This window comes from Haliotis cracherodii, unplaced genomic scaffold, assembly GCF_022045235.1.
Source record: "Haliotis cracherodii isolate W230 unplaced genomic scaffold, xgHalCrac1.p SCAF_2, whole genome shotgun sequence".
Lineage (NCBI taxonomy): Eukaryota > Metazoa > Mollusca > Gastropoda > Lepetellida > Haliotidae > Haliotis > Haliotis cracherodii.
In genome coordinates, this window is record NW_027266275.1 from 68,410,766 (window position 1) to 68,430,342 (window position 19,577).

General features: G+C 40.5%; 4 protein-coding genes across 4 annotated transcripts; all 4 read right to left on the reverse strand.

The window, feature by feature from the left end:
- Positions 1–3,056: 3,056 nt before the first annotated feature.
- LOC139469487 (major royal jelly protein 1-like) lies at positions 3,057–4,651 on the reverse strand. Its single transcript, XM_071251672.1, has one exon. It carries the CDS (start codon positions 4,455–4,457, stop codon positions 3,270–3,272), a length of 1,188 nt encoding a protein of 395 aa, XP_071107773.1. The 5' UTR covers positions 4,458–4,651; the 3' UTR covers positions 3,057–3,269.
- A 3,495-nt stretch (positions 4,652–8,146) lies between these two features.
- LOC139469488 (protein yellow-like) lies at positions 8,147–9,571 on the reverse strand. Its single transcript, XM_071251673.1, has one exon. It carries the CDS (start codon positions 9,513–9,515, stop codon positions 8,316–8,318), a length of 1,200 nt encoding a protein of 399 aa, XP_071107774.1. The 5' UTR covers positions 9,516–9,571; the 3' UTR covers positions 8,147–8,315.
- A 3,635-nt stretch (positions 9,572–13,206) lies between these two features.
- On the reverse strand, positions 13,207–14,887 carry LOC139469490 (protein yellow-like). The gene has a single exon (XM_071251674.1). The coding sequence runs from the start codon at positions 14,868–14,870 to the stop codon at positions 13,671–13,673; it is 1,200 nt and encodes a 399-aa protein (XP_071107775.1). The 5' UTR covers positions 14,871–14,887; the 3' UTR covers positions 13,207–13,670.
- A 1,429-nt stretch (positions 14,888–16,316) lies between these two features.
- Positions 16,317–17,579, reverse strand: LOC139469491 (major royal jelly protein 1-like). Its single transcript, XM_071251675.1, has one exon. It carries the CDS (start codon positions 17,570–17,572, stop codon positions 16,379–16,381), a length of 1,194 nt encoding a protein of 397 aa, XP_071107776.1. The 5' UTR covers positions 17,573–17,579; the 3' UTR covers positions 16,317–16,378.
- Between the last annotated feature and the right edge of the window lie 1,998 nt (positions 17,580–19,577).

Here is a 19,577-nt window from a genome sequence, read left to right on the forward strand (position 1 = left end):
AAATATACAAAATGCTTATTCTTCGTGAAGAAACACAAGTAATTCCATATCTGGAAATTTTGATATTTCAAATAAATTATATTAGTTGGGGGTATCCTAACAGCTCACCGGCAGTACTCACCATATATCCGGTTCTTGAATATATACCCTTGTATCTGAACAGTACAATTGTACTCTCGCCACCACATACCCGTGTACATATATTATTATATTCAACTATCGATATATCCCATATATCTGAACAGTAGTATTCTAATTTGCGTCACGATATATCCATGTACATATATTATTTTATTCAACTCTCAATAACAGTATTCTACTCTCGTCACGATATATCCATGTACATATGTTATTGTATTCAAATCAAGCTATGATGTACCCGTAAATATAATTTGCAGTATTCAACTCTCATCATGATATACCCTTGTGTATAGATTGTTGTATTCAAATCTAGCCATGATATATCCACGAACGTATTGTGTGGTATCAACTCTTGCCATGATATACAAACATATCTTGTCATTGTCATTCCCCACCCGACAAATCTCTCCACGTGCTCAGTCCCAGTCATGCACGGCTCAGACAATCGATAGGTGCTGTCGTACCGCAGAGGACCACGTATACAATGGCGGCTGCTGACGTCGGGAGTTCCCATAGTGATCGGAGGACTAAGTTCACGGATGGACCGTCTAAGAAGCCGATAGCTAGGTTTGTTCATAGATATGTCTTGTCATGCCCGAATGCAGCAACAAGCTGGATACGCCATGCATAACAGTAACAATATATAAGGGAGAATATATGAATGCCAACTTCTTTATTATGAGGAACACAACGTTACGGAGTATATACTTCATCAGGTGAATAAATGCTATGAAGCAGAGAACATGTAATATTGCATTCATTCACCTGATGAAGGAGTAAGTATTTACTCCGAAATGTGTTCCTCATAATCAAGCAGTTGACATCCATTAATTCTCTTTCTTGTGTGTTTCAAATCTAAATGTTTTGTTTGTTTGTTTATTTGTTGTTTAACGCCGCACTCAGCAATATTCCAGCTATATGACGGCGGCCTGTAAATAATCGAGTCTGGACCAGACAATCTAGTGATTGACAACATGATCATCGATCCACGCAATTGGGGTCGATGACATGCATCAACCAAGCCAGCGAGCCTGACCACTCGATCCCGTTAGTCGCCCCTTACGACAAGCATAGTCGCCTTTTACGGCAAGCATGGGTTGCTGAAGACCTGTTGTACCCGGGATCTTCATGGTCAAATCGAAATGTTATCCAAAGGAACAATATAGCTTGTTTTGAAAATAATTACGTTAATCCATAAGGAAATCGTTTAAGTAGGGGGAACGATATTATACCATGATATTCTCAGCCACGTTCAACGGGCGCCACATTATTAGAAGACAGTAATATACACTGAATTTCTTCTAGCTTCAGTAATTCACATCGATTTACCCCTGAAATACCGTCGCACCAGCAAAATATATTGATTTACCGTTAAACCAGCAACACACATTGATTTACCACTGAAATACCGTCACATCAGCAATACTCATTGGTTTATCCCTGAAATACTATCGCATCAGCAATAGACATTGATTTATCCCTGAAATACTATCGTATCAGCAATAGACATTGATTTATCCCTGAAATACTATGATCGCATCAGCAATAGACATTGATTTATCCCTGAAATACTATCGCCTCAGCAATACTCATTGATTTATCCCTGAAATACTACCGCATCAGCAATAGACATTGATTTACCTCTGAAATATCGTCGCATCAGCAATACTCAATGATTTACCCCGGAATGTCATCGAAACGTACCAAGCAATCAAGGCCGTTAGATATAAATGCTGGTGAAAGCACAGGCCTAGGTGAGCAGGGTTCCGGGACACCCATATCTGATATGGGTCTATGCTCATTCCGGGTATGATATGACAATCCATAAGGTCATACTGCCAGTATCACTTAATACTGACCGAGCCACTTTATATATTCATATATTTCTGTTTGACATTATTTATTAGATGCTAGAACATATCGTACAGGAATGAATATATCTATCTGCAATATACTAGTATTTCTCTCCTCGCCGCTCGAAAGAAGACAGTTTGTCGTGTATCCGGTGATAACCATACATCTATAATGTAGTCTTCAACTCTTGACATTATAAATCAATGTATTTATACATTAGTTTTCGGACCTCGCCATGATATATCCATATGTCTATACTGCAGCAACAGGTACAGACATCATAAGAGAGAGAGAGAGAGAGAGAGAGAGAGAGAGAGAGAGAGAGAGAGAGAGAGAGAGAGAGAATGTATCTTACCGATATGTTTGAATATGACATTGTTAAATAATTCAAACAAGTACAACATTGATAGAAAGCAGCTGTTCAAATGAGTTGGGGTTAGCTTGCGCTGTCACATGACTTGACTCAGAAAAAGCACGCGGCTTTTTGCTTTGAGGCGGGGTATAAAGGCTTTTATTCTGCCTCTCAGAATCCACGTGCAACCTGACTTGCACGCGGCGGTGTATAAGAGATTTTTTCCCCCGCTGAGAAATGTATTCCCCTCAAAGGTGGGACACACAGTATTTTATCAAGATCACGTGGACCAGTCAGATCTCATCTTTCTGACATGCTGACATGGAGGTATGATAATGCCATTTTCCTGTCAGTGGGCTTTCGAACCAAATTGTTAATTACATTATCAATCATTAGACAGTTGGCGACACGAGATGTCTCGACAATGCTTAACCAAAGCCCGGTGCCACACACTGCCCTGTTTTCGCAACAACAACAAAAAAAGTCATAATATTTTTTTTTTAAACAAGACACTGTGGCTCGACTTCATATACAATTGAACCTCGTTAGTCCGTAAACCTCGCATTCTAGACGAGCTTGCTTTTTCGCACCGTGATTCGTTAATACGGAATGTATTAATTTGAAATAGTTTACTAGGAATCATATAATCTGGATTAATGAGGTTATTGTCACCAGACTGAACAGACACATAAGGCAGTTGTAATCATCAGTATTTTATTATACATGGAATTTAGTCTTCACAAGTATGTTTTTTAATCAGAATAAGTAATCATCACCATGATGTTCCTGACAATAACAGAAAGTACATATCTATATCACAGAACCGAACTAACTGTATGCGAAAGCGTATTAGTCTTAAGTCCCAGAGTATGTGAATAATTTTGGGTAATCAAATTAGCTTGTCGGGTTGGTGTCGAATGGTTTACCAATAATTCTTTTCGCCAACATTAATCTTCCAAACGAACATATTAAACGGACCCGTGTCTTTAAAATCCATTGTATTCTGAAGGAACTTGGGCACGTTATTGACTGTAAAGTAGAGGTGGCCACTGGTGTCGAAAGCAAAGCTGTCAACCCAGTTCATGAGCGCTTCATCCTTAACCACCTGGGTCTGTGTTGTCAGGGTAACGTCGTCAACAGATGCTGCAATGGCCATGTCCTTGGTGAAATCCCATTTATAGACAGCATTCCTATTCAACGCTCCGTAAAACAAACTTTTACTGCCAGCCATCATGCCTCCCGTCTGGGAAACTTTGTCTCCTAGGTTTTTCACAGATCTGCTAATGTCACCATTTTCTTGCGCAAGCACTGACGTGGGGACACGATAAAGTTTCATTGACGCCAAGGGGCAGTAGTAGAGGTACCGGGAGTCGGGTGAAAGAGCAATGCCATTTATCGCTGTTTTTGACATAAATTTCGTGTTGTCAAAATCGATTATGGTAGCTGGGCCGCTCTCTGCTGCCATGCTCTTGTGTGCAAATGTGTACGATTTGTCCTTTAGGAAATCATAAACGACAAGTTTGGCTGTTCCAGTATCGGTGATGTAAGCATAAGCAGGCTTTCCTGAAATTTTATGGACCACGATGTCGTTCAGGTACGTCCGCATCTTTGGAGCGACGGCTTCAGGAAAAGTATGGACTCGGATGACCTTCTTAGCGTTAATATCGTAGATAACTAGTTTAGCGGGACACAAGAACTGCCCCGGGTCTGCGATTATATGTAAGCCAGTATCAATAATCCACATCCATCCAGTTGACTGATCAATCTCAAAACTCTGGGCGAACTGGATAGCTGAACAGTCACCCACAGTCTGCATGGACCAACTGGGGAAGGGTCTAAGGATTGGCTCCCCTTGCTTCTCCACTATCACATTCACAGCAGAGGGAACGCCTTTCTTCGTACGAGGAACCGTCACGTACACACTTTCATTGTAGATCTTTATGCCAGAGAGGAGGTTATTTTTTATGATGAAACTTCCGTTTTTGATGGATGCTTCTTTGACTGAAGTGCTTGGCCATTCATAGTCTATAGCATGCCACTTATACACAATGGCGGAATCCACTAACTTGTGGCCAAGGATGGTGATCAGGAGAACTGTAAAGGCCGACATGTTCAGAGTCGCAAACTGGAGAGTCTGGGCTGGTCGCAGTCGTAAGCTGGACTGTCTGGTCTGCTCACGGTCGTAAGCTGTATACTCTGGGGTGGTGTCATCTGCTGTAGGTCCACACCTTAGCTAGTAGCTGCGCAATGACACAAACTATTTTCAGCACCATTGTCGCAGCATTGTCTTATCTCCAGGTGCTAAGAACTAGCATAGTGTCGTGTTGATTGCATTCAGCTTAGAATTGTAAAGTCATCCTGATACAATTACGCAACTATTTAACATAAAAGAATCATAAAAAATACAAAAGATAACAGGTTAAATTGACACAGAGGATTGGCAAAACATTTTAAAACATAGTCATGGAAAGTACATATTTAGACCCCAAAAGAGTCATATGTCTAAAAGTCTAAAAGGCATCAAACAACTGCCCTGATCCCACCACCATCTCGTATGTCAGCCGAAATGACAGACTTGGAGGCCCCGCGGCCCAGAATACAATCTTACACACATTGCCAATGGTATGTGCTTTATAAATTGTAAATGTACACTTATCATGAATTCTGTGAAGTCACATTGCATTAATCATGAAATTTACAATTGGATCGCCTTAAAAAAAAAGTACATCTTGATGACACTGAGTATAACATAACGGGACATTAAGCTACAAACCCATAGGATTCTGCCCTGATGAAAATCTTCGATACTATGTCTATATCATGAATGTACACCAACCATGGAATTTCATTCATATCATTAACTTCCTTTAAATGAAAATGGCTAAACCTTTCAAAAGTTTTTCTATTTCTGGTTGACATCAAATCTATCAGCTTCTGTCTTGATGGATAACGATGATAGTACGTCGGTAACAACATAGCTCTGCTTGGCCTGTAGTAGAGACAAACCAGGAAAAAATGGTATTCATTTTCGATTTCCATCAAGTTACATTTATCACAAATTACACATCTCAAATCATATACAGGGCGGTCGGGTAGCCTAGTGGTTAAAGCGTTCGCTCGTCACGCCAAAGACCCGGGTTCGATTCCCAACATGGGTACAATGTGTGAAGCCCATTTCGGGTGTCCCCCGCCATGATATTGCTGGAATATTGCTAAAAGCGGCGTAAAACCATACTCACTCACTCACTCACTCACTCACTCACTCAAATCATATACTGTTTTACTCTAACGTCGCATTTGTATTTTCAAACAATGTGATAAACACCGAAACTTAGCAAGTATTCTCATAAGATCTTTATTAAATGTGATGATATATATTATGCAGGGTCGAGAAATACAGAAGTATTTATCTTTTGATACAGCTGCTATACTCATAAAATAAGATTCATCCTCAAACTCCTGGGATATCCAGACGTATGAGAATCCTGTTTGGAATAAAACATTTTAACATGTGACGCCCAGTTTACTCCTCTATTGTCCACATGGGGGGCGCGGGTGGCCCAGTCGTCTAATATCACGGCGTGTCAACTTAATGTGGGAGGAAAGCTCGAAGTGATGCAGGTCTCAGACGTTTATAATTATCACTTCGGTGAAACCCACAAGCACGGGTATGGTGATGACAAACCTAGAAACCCGGGGATTACAATCATAGGTTTCTGGCGTTTCTGGCGCGAATCGCGGCGCCTTAGACGACTCGTATTTTTCTAAATTTAACTCTTTATTCCTCTATTGACAAAAACATTCTTATGCCAATAGCTTTTTTGTAGGTCAACAACTGAATTCTGACACCAAAACAGTATCATCTGCAAACAACAACATCTTGATGACATCAATCATATCAGTTACAAAAATATCATTTGTTTCACTCTCCATCACATCAGTAGCCAACTGGTAAATGAAAAATATAAAAAGTAAACGACTAAGCATACAACCCCATGACGTTGAAAAGATACCACTTCTCGAATTTCCTAAGTGTACACAAGCACAACCATTTCTGTAATACTTTCTAAAACATTATAAATTTTACCATGAATACCTTTCTGTAATAACATATACAATAACTTATTCCTATCAACCTTATCAAAGGCTTTACAGAAATCAAAGGAAAGCTGCATAAAAGGGTTTAGGCTTACGTAAGTATTTCTGAGATGTTATCTATCGTAGACCCTTTCTATCAGTTCATTTAATTCTAATCAATATCACAGTCTCGACCCATGATCAACTATTGATGTAAATACTTTCCCCATGATATTAAGTATAGACATTCCACTGTAATTGTTTGGGTCACTCCTATTACCTTTTTCAAATAAAGGTGCAATTATTCCAATATTCCAATGATCAGGGAATACAGGCTGATCTATATAGTGAGTGTTTCATAATTTTGAAAAGCATTCATAAACCATCCATACCCGGAGATTTTCCAGACTTTGAGAAATTGGCAGCTACTTTAATTTCTTCTTCTGTAATTTCCCCTGACAACAATTCATGCGAGTTGTTGCACTCAACTCAAGTGTCTAAATCATGATCTTTTAAAATTCCGCTACTTTTATTCAAATTTAATACAATCTACAAACTAAGGATTTAATATCTCAAAATATAAATAACAGCTGTTAAGGGATATAGTGTTGTCACTTTCACTATTTTACCCAACAGCACAATTTATCTTTTCACTTTCTAATTTATGAAATATGTTCAGTCCAGTTACACATGTTCTTCGGAAATCTCCTTTAGCCTGCAGATAATTATTCAAGGTTTCAGAACTTTTCCCATCTGTACCATACCCAAGGCTCGTTCACGTTGTTCGACTGTGAGTCGTGGCATTTGTTGTGTGTGTTTTTTGTCACTGTGGATGTCTGACTTGCCGTTGCAATCGTTTTATACCCTTACCCGCGCGTGCATTTGCAGTTGTTCGTGGTGCACGTGTTTTTCACTTTTTCGCGTGTTATATTTTCAGTCGGTAAAGTTTCTTTTGGGCGTCAGTTTATTAAAAAAACAGGATAACTGATATAAATGAAAATGTGTTAGCCATAGATTTACACCAACATGTATTTTTTCATTCTCTCTCTCTCTCTCAAGTGGCTGTATCAGATTCCACCTCATATGCTTCAAATGATATGGCGTCGCCCAGTGAAAACAATTTCATCGATAATCAAGCTCTACATTGTACTAAACAACATGAAAAGATTTGGAAAATATCTGTTGATGCTAAGTTGTGAGTATAAATGCTTTGCAAATCCTGCAATTGAACGAAATCTGCACGGTAGTTTACGAACCGGAATGTCGAATTCGTTACGCGATTTTGATTGGACTATGCATATACTCATTAGTCCAGCCAAAATATAACTCCATAGTTCCATCCTAGTTCGGCAATGGTGGAAACTGGACTTTTATAGTCAGCTAACTCCCTTGCCTCGGGAAGGTGATTTATAAAGTACATCACCTTTAAATGGTTTAGTTGCATACAACAGATTCAACTCAGATTATTACTGAATTTCAAGGCACCATAATTTGCTAGGATCTGTTCAATCCCAAATAGAATTAACTTCGTTTATAATTCGATCGTGAGTTCGAATCCCAGAACATCTCGAGGCGAACCCGGATTCCTACTCACTCTGCACAGCGAGTTTCGGCGCCTTAGACGACTGGACCAACTCTAATCCTCAGTATTTCATTATCCAAATTATTTAGTCTTCACAATGATGTATCGTTTAGGAATCAGAATAAGTAAGTAACGCCAATGTTTTAGGTTTATTAAATAGGTTTTATAACAATGCTACCGGGTAGAGAATGTTCATATGTATATTACGAAGCGAAAACTAACTGAAGTTTGTGAGTCATATGTCCCAAAACACGTGAATAGTTTGGGGTTAACAGAATTCATCTTGGTGTCAGTTTGATGCGGAAAGGTTTATAAATAATTTCTTTCATCAACATAAATCTTCCAAATGAACATATTAAATGGCGCCGTGGCATTAAAATCCATTGTATTCTGAAGGAAGCTTGGCAGTTTGTTTACTGTAAACCAGAGGTAGCCATAGGTGTCGAAAGCTAAGCTGTCAACCCATTGCATGTACGAGTCATCCTTTGCCACAAGAGGTTGTGTTGTCAGGGTAACGTCGTCAACAGACGCCGCCATGGCTATGTCTTTGGTGAAGTCCCATTTGTAGACAGCATTCAAACCCAACGCCCCGTAATATAAACTTTTACTTCCAACTATCATGCCTCCCGTCTGGGAAACTTTGCTTCCAAGGTCTTTCACAGATCTGCTAATGTCACCATTTTCTTGTGCAAGCACTGACGTGGGAACACGGTAAAGCTTCATGGATGCCAAGGAACAGTAGTAAAGATACCGTGTGTCGGGAGAAAGACCAATGCCATCTATCGGTACGTCTGTCTTAAATTGAGTATGGTCAAAATCGATTATGGTAGCTGGGCCGCTCTCTGCTGCCATGCTCTTGTGTGCAAATGTGTACGATTTGTCCTTTAGGAAATCATAAACAACTAGTCTGGCTGTTCCTGCATCCGTGATGTAAGCATAAGCAGGTTTTCCTGAAACTTTATGGACCACGATGTCGTCCAGGAACGTCAGCATCTTTGGAGCGACGGCTTCAGGAAAATGATGAACTCGAATAACCTTGTCCGTGTTTATATCGTAGATAACTAGCTTAGGGGGACATATGAACTGCCCCGGGTCGGCGATTGAGTGTAAACCAGTGTCAATAATCCACATCCATCCAGTTGAAGGATCAATCTCAAGACTCTGAGAGTACTGGATAGCTGAACAATCACCCACTGTCTGCATGGACCAACTGGGGAAGGGTCTAAGGATTGCCTCCCCGTCCTTCTCCACTACTACATTGAGAGTGGACGGAACCCCTTTCCTCCATCGAGGAACCGTCACGTACACACTTTCATTGTAAATCTTAATGCCTGCGATGATGTTATTTGTGATGATGAAACTTCCATTTTTGATGAATTCCTGTTTGACTGAACTGTTTGGCCATTCATAGTCTACAGCATGCCACTTATACACAATGGCGGAATCCACCAACCTGTTTCCAAGAAGTGCGATCAGGAGGATTTTGCATGCAGACATGCTTACAGGCATGAGTTGGACTGTCTGGGTTGGTCACAGTTTTGAGCTTTATGGTTTGGTTTGGTGCCACCTGCTGTGGGTCCACACCTTAGCTAGCAGTTGTGGGTTGCGCAGTGATATAAGCTATTTTCAGTCGCAACATTGTCTTATCTCCAGGAGCATGAGAACAAACATCGTGTCATCTCAAACTTGTAACGTCATCATGATAAAATTATGTAGCTATTCAACATGATAACAATCTTTAAAGAATACAAAAGATAACAGATTAATATTGACACAGAGGATTGGCAAAACTTTTTAAAACAAGTTAAATAGTCATACAAAGTACACATTCATACACCATCATATGTTATTTCAAAGCAACAAACAACTGGCCTGATATCACCACCAGCTCGTATGTATATCGAAATCCTGGCTTCAGGCCAAGCGGTAGCTGTGATGTCATAGTGGAGAGTCGTCGCCATTTTCATTTGTTTTCAGTGCATTAATTTAAGTACATGACAAGCAAGTGATTTCCCTTTCACAGCGTATTTTGACGCGAAATGGGATACCGTGTTTCATTAGGGACGTTCATTTCTTCAAATCTCAAACGAAAAAGCCGATTTATTGAGGAAGAAAGTTTTGATACAATGATGTCAGAGTGGACAAAAGAAATGGGAATTGACTGGATATGCCGCTTAGTAGTCCTTGCATTTTGAGGCGTCTATCTATGAGAGATCTCCAGACAAACCAAAAGAACTTGGTTACGAAACTAGATTCTCCATTCGTTGTTAAAAATAATCGATGACTTACTATCATCGTACAACATTTACAAAGGACCATGCAAATTGATCACATGCAAGGGCAATATATACCCTCGTCAAAGTATAGCATCACCAAATGTAAAGTTTCATTTACAATGTAGAGATTTTTTAACAAGGTGCATCTGCTTGTAGAATGGTAGCCACCTTAACTGCCTAAACTTCTGGGTGCGTGTATGTGAGCCGTATGCCTGTGTGTCTGTTTGTTGTTTTATGCCGCACCCAGCAATATTCCAGCTATATGAGGGCGGTCTCTAAATAATCGAGTCTGGACCATACAATCCAGTGATTGATATCATGACCACCTGATCCCGTTATTTGCCTCTAACTACAAGCATAGCACACCTGAGGGTTCTCATTAGAGAAATTCGTGTTTGATGACAAATGCACACCACTGATTGTAGAAGAACTCTTGAGGCAAAGAGGAACATCTCATCATCAGTGCAACATCCAGGAAACAGTGGCGTTGGCATGTGGTGGCGGCTCAGTGATGGTATGGGGATGTTGCTCCTTTGATTGTAAACTTGATTTGGTTACAGTTCTGGGACATTTAGTGAACAAAGGTACTAAGATAACACATTGGACGGTTTTGTTGTGCCTCATTTTGATAACCATGCACTTGTCACACATTCTGTCTTCATAGATGATAATGACCGACCCAAACGAGCACGAGCACGAGCACGAGCTGTGACTGACCATCTCTACATCAATGCCATGGCCTCTGCCTTGGCCTTCCTGAAGCCAAGACCTGAATCCAGTCGAGCATCTCTATGCGATCAGTTGGGACGTTGGGTGAGCAAGGGACTCTGTACAGAAGAACTGACCCAGGTATTGTTTCAGGAATGGCAACACTTTCCTCAGTTGAGGATCAGGCGTCAGATACTGACTTAAACTAGTGATCATTTAGGAAATAAACCTACTGTGTTTTGAAATTTGATGTAGTACCACTGTAGAGTAGATACCTCTTTAGTAGATACCGAGCGCTTAGCAAGAGGTTCCAAATTACAATAAAGAGGTATCTACTCTTCAGTGGGACTACATCAAATTTCAAATCACAGTAGGTTTATCTCCATTCTACCATGACGGCAACAATGCTTTGAAAACGGTGCTCTCTTGCAACGCGTAACAACACAGGTACACAGGTCCGCAATTATAGAACATTGCGAAAAGTGGTCACAGGTAGTTATATATGTAACAATTATTATCAAAGTTGAAGATTAAAAACACCATAGTCGTGAGTAGTTCAAAATAAGTGTTCAAAACACATAGTTTTTCAAAAGAAGTTGACAAATAACACTCTAAAAATTAGTCCAAAGACAGCTGTTTTAATTTCTACCAACCTTCTGTACACTGTTGTACACTGTGGACTCACGGTTTTAAAATGCTAAACGAATATATTTTTACAACAAACTTTTTGAATTAACATTCTCCTATGCATTTAACATGTGTAAGTGTTATTAGTTAGTTAGCAATTACCCCCAGTAAACTATATTAACATCAAAATATATGCCTCTCCACCCCGACCCTGGATGTGGCAGAACTTGACCTACATCACGTTTACTCACACCTGGCAGCTGTCAATGGCTGACAATCTTGTGCTTACATTCTCCGTTGCTAGTAAAATGAAGCAAGATGACAACCCCGATCTATGATATGGTTCAACATTAACCTGTAGATTTACTGGGAATGGTCGAGCCTGCAGGTACAAAATGATTACCAATGCAACTGAGTATGACTGAACAGCCGCTTTTTAGCCTGCCGACGAGCCGGACATTTTGACACGAGGTAGGTCCTATCTCTGTATCTGCATGGTGTGACCTGTCAATTTCAAGATTTCATGGATCCAAAGCCAGATAGTGACAGACCTTAGATATTAGCGGCCCAGAAATAGTGGTTCATATATGATTTTCTTTATTGTGCGTGTTCTGAAATGAATTTCATCAAGTTTGATAAGCTGTCACTTCAGTTGGGACATTGTTTTCGTGGACGTTCGAAGGGGAGTGTTTTCTGATGGACTTTCAAATCCCCTCCTGTCAAATTCTAACGGTGGTGGTTGATGGAGATTGCAACACATATCGATCACAAAAAGGTTTGTAAACAACATGTTGTCATGAATAAAATTTCTTCATACAGTTTGTATAATGTTATATTTTACTTTCATTATCAGTTGTTTCAATGAGGAAATAGCTAAAATTGTACCGATTCTGGTCACCATAGAACATTTCCCAAACAGTTTCATGAACATTTCATGTGTATGCAAAAGATATGCTACATATCTTTCCTGATTATCAAAAAATGGTGGTGGTACGATACTTTTGACGAGGTGTATATTTGGCTCAGTTTCAATGTACATAAATTCACATACTCTGTTCATGGTCTTGCATACTTGAAACGCTTGTGTGTGTCTGATTCTGCAGGAAAGGCCTCTCTTATTATATTCGCAAAACATGCAGGATAAACGTTTCCACATTTTAAGGAATTCTTTGGTAAAATAGACTTAGCATTGAAAATCTTCTGTACACTTAGTGGAATAAGGTTCTCTGAAATCCTCAAAGTGAGGAACAGCTAACTACAAGCCAGTCACCCCACCCCCCACCACCCCCACCCCACCCCCCAAAAAAACTCCCGCTATCAGCAGGGGTCCTCTTGCCAGCTTCCCTGGTGTGTCATAGCTGATTAATGACCACAAGCTCTTCTGTTACAGACGACGTGTGTGTGTCCAGAAAATAATTCTCTGCTTTTAAAATATTGATCTTTGGTTATTTTCAACCACTTTCGAAACATTTAAATGATCTGCAGATTAAAAAAAGATGTTGGTCAACTTGTAGATAACCCATTTAAATTTAGATTTATTGTTTGTAACACAAAGGCTTTATTAATGCTTTCAAAAGCAGGCAAGACATATTACAAAGTATAACTCTCTTGCCATGAAACATTTATACAGTTGGTTGTGTATGAAAATATCAAAAGTACAGTAGACATTGATGAATAATTAAAACAAATGTTCATAATTTACAAATCAAGTGGGTTTTTTATATGAAGCAGAAACAGTATATACTAACTGGATTCAACATTTGGCATAATAAGAAATATCTTTAAAGAGCTATAGCGTGTTCATAAACCTGCAGGTGCAATGTACATCATGTTACTGCCCAGTACTTCAAAGCACGTGGTGCACGTGGTGCACGTGGTATTCTGGTACAGTCATGTAGATGCGAGAAGTTCAGTTAAAACAAACTGTATAGGAATAGTTTCATATTCGTTTTCCTTTCATGTAAATACCATAGTCACCCCTATTTTTTTTCACTTTGATGGTTAAGTTTGGGGTAAAACGAACCATCTTGTCGTCAGTTTGATGTCGAATGGTTTATAAATAACTCTTTTCATCAACATAAATCTTCCAAATGAACATATTAAAGGGCGCCGTGGCATTAAAATCCATTGTATTCTGAAGGAAACTAGCCAGTTTATTTACTGTAAACCAGAGGTAGCCATTGGTGTCAAAAGCAAAGCTGTCAACCCATTGCATGTTCAAGTCATCTTTTGCCACCACAGTCTGTGTTGTCAGGGTAACGTCGTCAACAGATGCTGCCATGGCTATGTCCTTGGTGAAGTCCCATTTGTAGACAGCATTCAAACCCAACGCCCCGTAAAACAAACTTTTATTTCCAGATATCATGCCTCCCGTCTGGGAAACTTTGCTTCCAAGGTTTTTCACAGATCTGCTGATGTCTTCATTTTCTTGCGCAAGCACTGACGTGGGAACACGGTAAAGTTTCATGGATGCCAAGGAACAATAGTAAAGATACCGTGTATCGGGAGAAAGAGCAATGCCATCTATCGGTATATCTGTCTTAAATTGAGTGTGGTCAAAGTCGACCATACTCGGTGGACCACTCTCTGCTGCCATGCTCTTGTGTGCAAATGTGTACGATTTGTCCTTTAGGAAATCATAAACAACTAGTCTGGCTGTTCCTGCATCCGTGATGTAAGCATAAGCAGGTTTTCCTGAAATTTTATGAACCACGATGTCATTCAGGAACGTCAGCATCTTTGGCGCGACGACTTCAGGAAAATGATGAACTCGAATAACCTTGTCCGTGTTTATATCGTAGATAACTAGCTTAGGGGGACATACGTACTGCCCCGGGTCGGCGATTGAGTGTAAGCCAGTGTCAATAATCCACATCCATCCAGTTGAAGGATCAATCTCAAGACTCTGAGAGTACTGGATAGCTGAGCAGTCACCCACTGTCTGCATGGACCAACTGGGGAAGGGTCTAAGGATTGCCTCCCCGTCCTTCTCCACTACTACATTGAGGGTAGACGGAACCCCTTTCCGCCATCGAGGAACCGTCACGTACACACTTTCATTGTAAATCTTAATGCCTGAGATTAGATTATTTGTGATGATGAAACTTCCATTTTTGATGAATTCCTGTTTGACTGAACTGTTTGGCCATTCATAGTCTACAGCATGCCACTTATACACAATAGCGGAATCCACCAACCTGTTTCCAAGAAGTGCGATCAGGAGGATTTTGCATGTAGACATGCTTACAGTCATGAGTTGGACTGTCTGGGTTGGTCACACTCGCAGACTGGGTTGGTGCCATCTGCTGTGGGCCCATATCTTATCTATTAGCTGCTGAATGTTATTCTGAAATAAACTATATACAAAGAAATAAGTTAAGCACCACTGGAAATATTAACACTGACCTATCCCTAATCGCAACAACAGTAAATTTCGTGATGAATAAGTTAAGAATAGTGTTCCGTGGAACAGTCTAATGGCAATTATGACGTCTCGTCGCAGCACGACATGCACGTGCAGGATGCCACCCATTTTTTTCAAAACGCAGTATCTTTACCTCGCAATTGTGAGAACTTACTGTCTTGCATTGTTGAAGCATTCTGTGAACATGGCACGAAGAAGGTTATCAGATGTGCAAAGGTGGCTTATGGCATGACAGACATGACCTACAAAAGCATATGACGTCAACTAGGGTATCATTACACCGTAATAAGCAGACTGGTACGAAACACGGGCAAACCAATGCGGTACAGAATCTCCCACGATCAGAAATACTTCAAATGAGAGTTTACCCGCGATTGATGATTTGTGTCAAGAATGTCATCCTTGGACAGAAAATTACATTTTTCATCATCCATGTGATGTGGAATTGTGTTCCAGAGTCTGCACCTCCATACTTATTGTGGTTAACGTTTTTGCACTAATACAGTTTTTGTTAGAATTATGATTAAAATCTTAAAACAGGATAAACTTTTTATGTTTTCTTATTGTCAGGGGTGTCTTCTTCCAAACCACATTAATTTTTCCCAGGTTATGTAAACAGGGTTTCAACCTCAACGCTTGTACGACTGACCAATCATTGTAAAACATATATGTGGTGCTTAACTTTTTTCGTTGTGTATATTTTCAGTACCATTGTCGAAATGTTGTTTTATCTCCAGGGGTATGAGACTAACACTGTGTGGTGTTGATTGCCTCAAATTTAGAATTCTAAAATCATCACGATAAAAGTATCTATGAACTCATCATACAAAAAGACAGGGGTGGATGTTTGCTTGGATCTAATAAATCACAAACACACGAAGCCTCCATTATAACTCGATCGTGGATTAGAATTCCAGAATTGCCCTGATTACGATTCTCTGGTTGTCAGAACGAGATTCGTATTCGTTGGTTCCACCGAAGTGATAAACCTCTACGACCTGCATCACTTCGTGAATTCCTCCCACCCTAAGCTGACACACCGTAAAGTAACTTAACTACTGTTCAAAGTGGTCTCATACCAAACTCAATCTCTATAAAGAAAGGGAAAATAAACTCAGAGATACTGCAGAGATTGTCGGCCTCCTCTTCCATTTGCCTATTTTCAGCTACAAACGTTCAGGGAAAGCCTATTGCTGTACTATATATTACACGTATAATCTAAAGCACCCAAATTGAACTGCATAAATAATTATAGAAAAGAGTCCCTTGGGGCTACTTTTATTGCAGTGATGTCTGTATTGATACATAGTACATGCAAAAATATTCAATACAAAGCTTCAGTTGGTTCCAAGGTACCCATTGTCGTCCAAATATAGTTTCCATATGAACATGTTAGGATTGGAGAAGTTCATCGTTTGACCAAAGAAGCTTCCAAGATTATTCGCTGTGAACCAGAGTGAACCTTCATTGTCGAAACCAAAGGTGTCGACCCATTTCATCCGCTGGTCATCATGAGCAACCATAACCTGAGAGGTCAAAGTTATGTCATCCGGTCCCCCCGCCATGTTCTGATCCTTCATGAAATTCCATTGGTACACACCGTTTGAACTAAGCGCACTATAATACATGAACTTCTTCCCAAATGCCATACCATCAGACTGAGATTGTTTAACACCGACTTTGTGGACAGATTGCTGGAACAGGCCTTTAGGGTTGGAGAGAACAGTTGTGGGAATTCGGTACAAGCTCGTACCTGCTAAAGCAGAGTAATACACGTACCTGAAGTCAGGTGACATGGCAATGCCATCTATGGGAACTGTCTGTGGGTAGGACTTGTTGTCAATATGAACAATAGAAGTTGGTGGAGATTCTGCTAACATACTGCTGTCAGCAAAACTGAAAGATTTGTCAGACCGGAAGTCGTAGGTCACTATACGTGCTTGTCTAGCATCACTGATGTACGCAAGGGCAGCTTGACCAGCCACTCGGTGGAGGACGATGTCGTTCAGGAAGGAGGACCTTGCTGCAACATGATCAGGGAAGTAATGGGTGCGGACTACACGTCTACGGTTGATGTCGTAGATGATAAGTTTAGGAGGGCAGATCGTCTCTCCGGCATCAGCAATTCTTCCAATTCCAGTGTCAATGATCCACATCCATCCCGTCAAGGGGTCTATCTCCATGCTCTGGGAGTACTGGATGGCGGTGCAGTCCCCTACAGTCTGCATGGACCAGCTGGGGAAGGGTCTGAGGATGTGTTTCCCGTGTTTCTCAGTGACGACATTCAGCGTAGAAGCCACACCTTTCTTCCATCTAGGAACTGTGACGTACACGCTACCGTTGTACACCTTCACGCCGGCGATGAGGTTATTTTCGAGCACAAAACTGCCATTCTTGATAAACTCCTGTTTCACACGGTCACTCGGCCAGTCATACTCTAATGATGTCCATTGGTACACCAGTGATGAATGACCAACTCTTTGACCAAAGGTGTTTACAAGACACAGACCAAGGATTATCAAGCTGAACATTGTGTTTGTATGTAACACAGGATCACACAATGACTTGAGTCTATGAAATCGTTATCAGCCCCTGTGTTGTAGGTCAGTGGATCCCGAGAAACGTGTTGTTTTGTCATGTTTCCAGTTTATTATATCGCTCTTTCCCATTCGTTGTTATAGCTCCGTTTTGGAGTGAGTGAGTTTGGTTTAACATTATTCCAGTTATATCACGGCGTGAAAGTTAAAATAAGAGCTAAGACCGAAGTGATGCAGCTCTCAGACGCTTACCACGACGCTGAACCCCACCAGCCTAGAATCCTAATCGGGGCAAACCAGGATTTTAACCACTTATCATGTGTTTCTGGCGTGTCCAGGGACGCACCTCTGTACAGCGAATTGTGGCGTCTCAGACGACTGGACCACCCTGTACTCCAGCTCCGTCCAGGAAGAGATTGAGTATGGTTTTACGCCGCTTTTAGCAATATTCCAGCAATATCACGGCAGAGGACACCGAAATGTGCTTCACACAATGTGGGAAATTGAACCTGGGTCTTAGGTGGTACGAGGCAACGCTTTAACCACCAACCCCTGTCCAGGAAGTGACAGCTCAACAATATCAGCAGCTTTCCACAGAACTTCTCCCGCAGACGCATTTCAAATCAACCAATCAAAATGAGTTTGAACAGCGGTGTGTCAGCGTGATGTGTGAGGAAAGCCAGATGTGATGCAGGTCTCAAACATTTACTATTTCGATGAAACAAACGAGCACCGATATCGCGCTGACACACTTGAAACCATAATCAGAGAGATAACAATAATGGTTTGTCTTTTGAAATCCGATAGGAATTCCTATTTCACAATGTCTTTCGAAAAGTTGCATCTTCTTGTGATTTGTAGAGAAGTGGAAATACATTATTCACCGTTTTGCAAGGAAATTGTTCATCTGGGACAGGAAGCCCCGTGTATCGAACAGATTTTGCGTCCATAATTTTAAATGAACACTGACATTTTGATTATAGCTTAAACAGTCCTTTCGTGAGAAGGTATGCAGGTATGCAGCAGAGCTCACATTTCTAAGGTGAGGTGAGGTGAAATTTGGTTTAACGTCGCGTCCAAGATTATTGCACTTATATAGCGACGTGCATGTACGTGTATGTGTTTGTGTGTCTGCTTGTACTAGCCCGGACTGATGCCGATTTATAGCGCTAGCTCACTGAGATACCATGCCGCAGTTTAACATGGATACCCCACTCAGACACAGTATACTGACTCCGAGCCGACCAGTCCTTGTTTTAGCCCCTTAATGCCGAGCGCCAGACAGGGTAACAACAAGTACCATCTTTTAACGTCTTTTGGTATGACGCGGCCGGGTATCGAACCCCGGACCTTCCGCTCTCCGGGCGGACGCTCTACCACTAGACCACGGAGGCGGTCCCACATTTCTAAATGGAGAACACGGTAATGTTCAACACTCTACCTGTGTGTCTCACATCACAATGTAAATGTCAGCAGAAAGCAAAAAAAACAAATTCCTATATGAAAAGAAATTTATACTGATAGCGGAGTCCTTTGCCGCGGTATTAAATGTCCAGGTTTTAGCTTGAACTATCTATTCTAACGTTTTTTGTCGATTCAAGGGTATGATTTCAGTCGTCGAAGGCCTTTCCTGACGTCATTTGAATGTTATTTATATGGGTACAAGACGTTATTGTATTAATTTTAAAAATAATTTTAAGAAAGAAATTGTGGTTGACTTAAAACAACTTGAAATAATTATTTTGTAAGAGTTTCATTGTAATTTGGCCTTTGCATATTGTCAAGGAAAATAAATAATACTCATTAAAAAGTCATTAATATACGTTTTATATACGGATATATGGCAACATTCTCTCCCTTCCAGCAGCCACATATAAATGTCTTCACATGCATCATGAAGAAAAGAACACATATGTAATCAAAACAGTTTATTCTAACTTTTGATGTTGTCTTAACAGAAAAATGTATGAAACATAATTTTTAACAAATATATCAATTT

Coding starts and splice junctions, on each gene's coding strand:
- LOC139469487 (XM_071251672.1), bottom strand. CDS start 4,457: ATGTCGGCCTTTACAGTTCTCCTGATCACCATCCTTGGCCACAAGTTA.
- LOC139469488 (XM_071251673.1), bottom strand. CDS start 9,515: ATGCCTGTAAGCATGTCTGCATGCAAAATCCTCCTGATCGCACTTCTT.
- LOC139469490 (XM_071251674.1), bottom strand. CDS start 14,870: ATGACTGTAAGCATGTCTACATGCAAAATCCTCCTGATCGCACTTCTT.
- LOC139469491 (XM_071251675.1), bottom strand. CDS start 17,572: ATGTTCAGCTTGATAATCCTTGGTCTGTGTCTTGTAAACACCTTTGGT.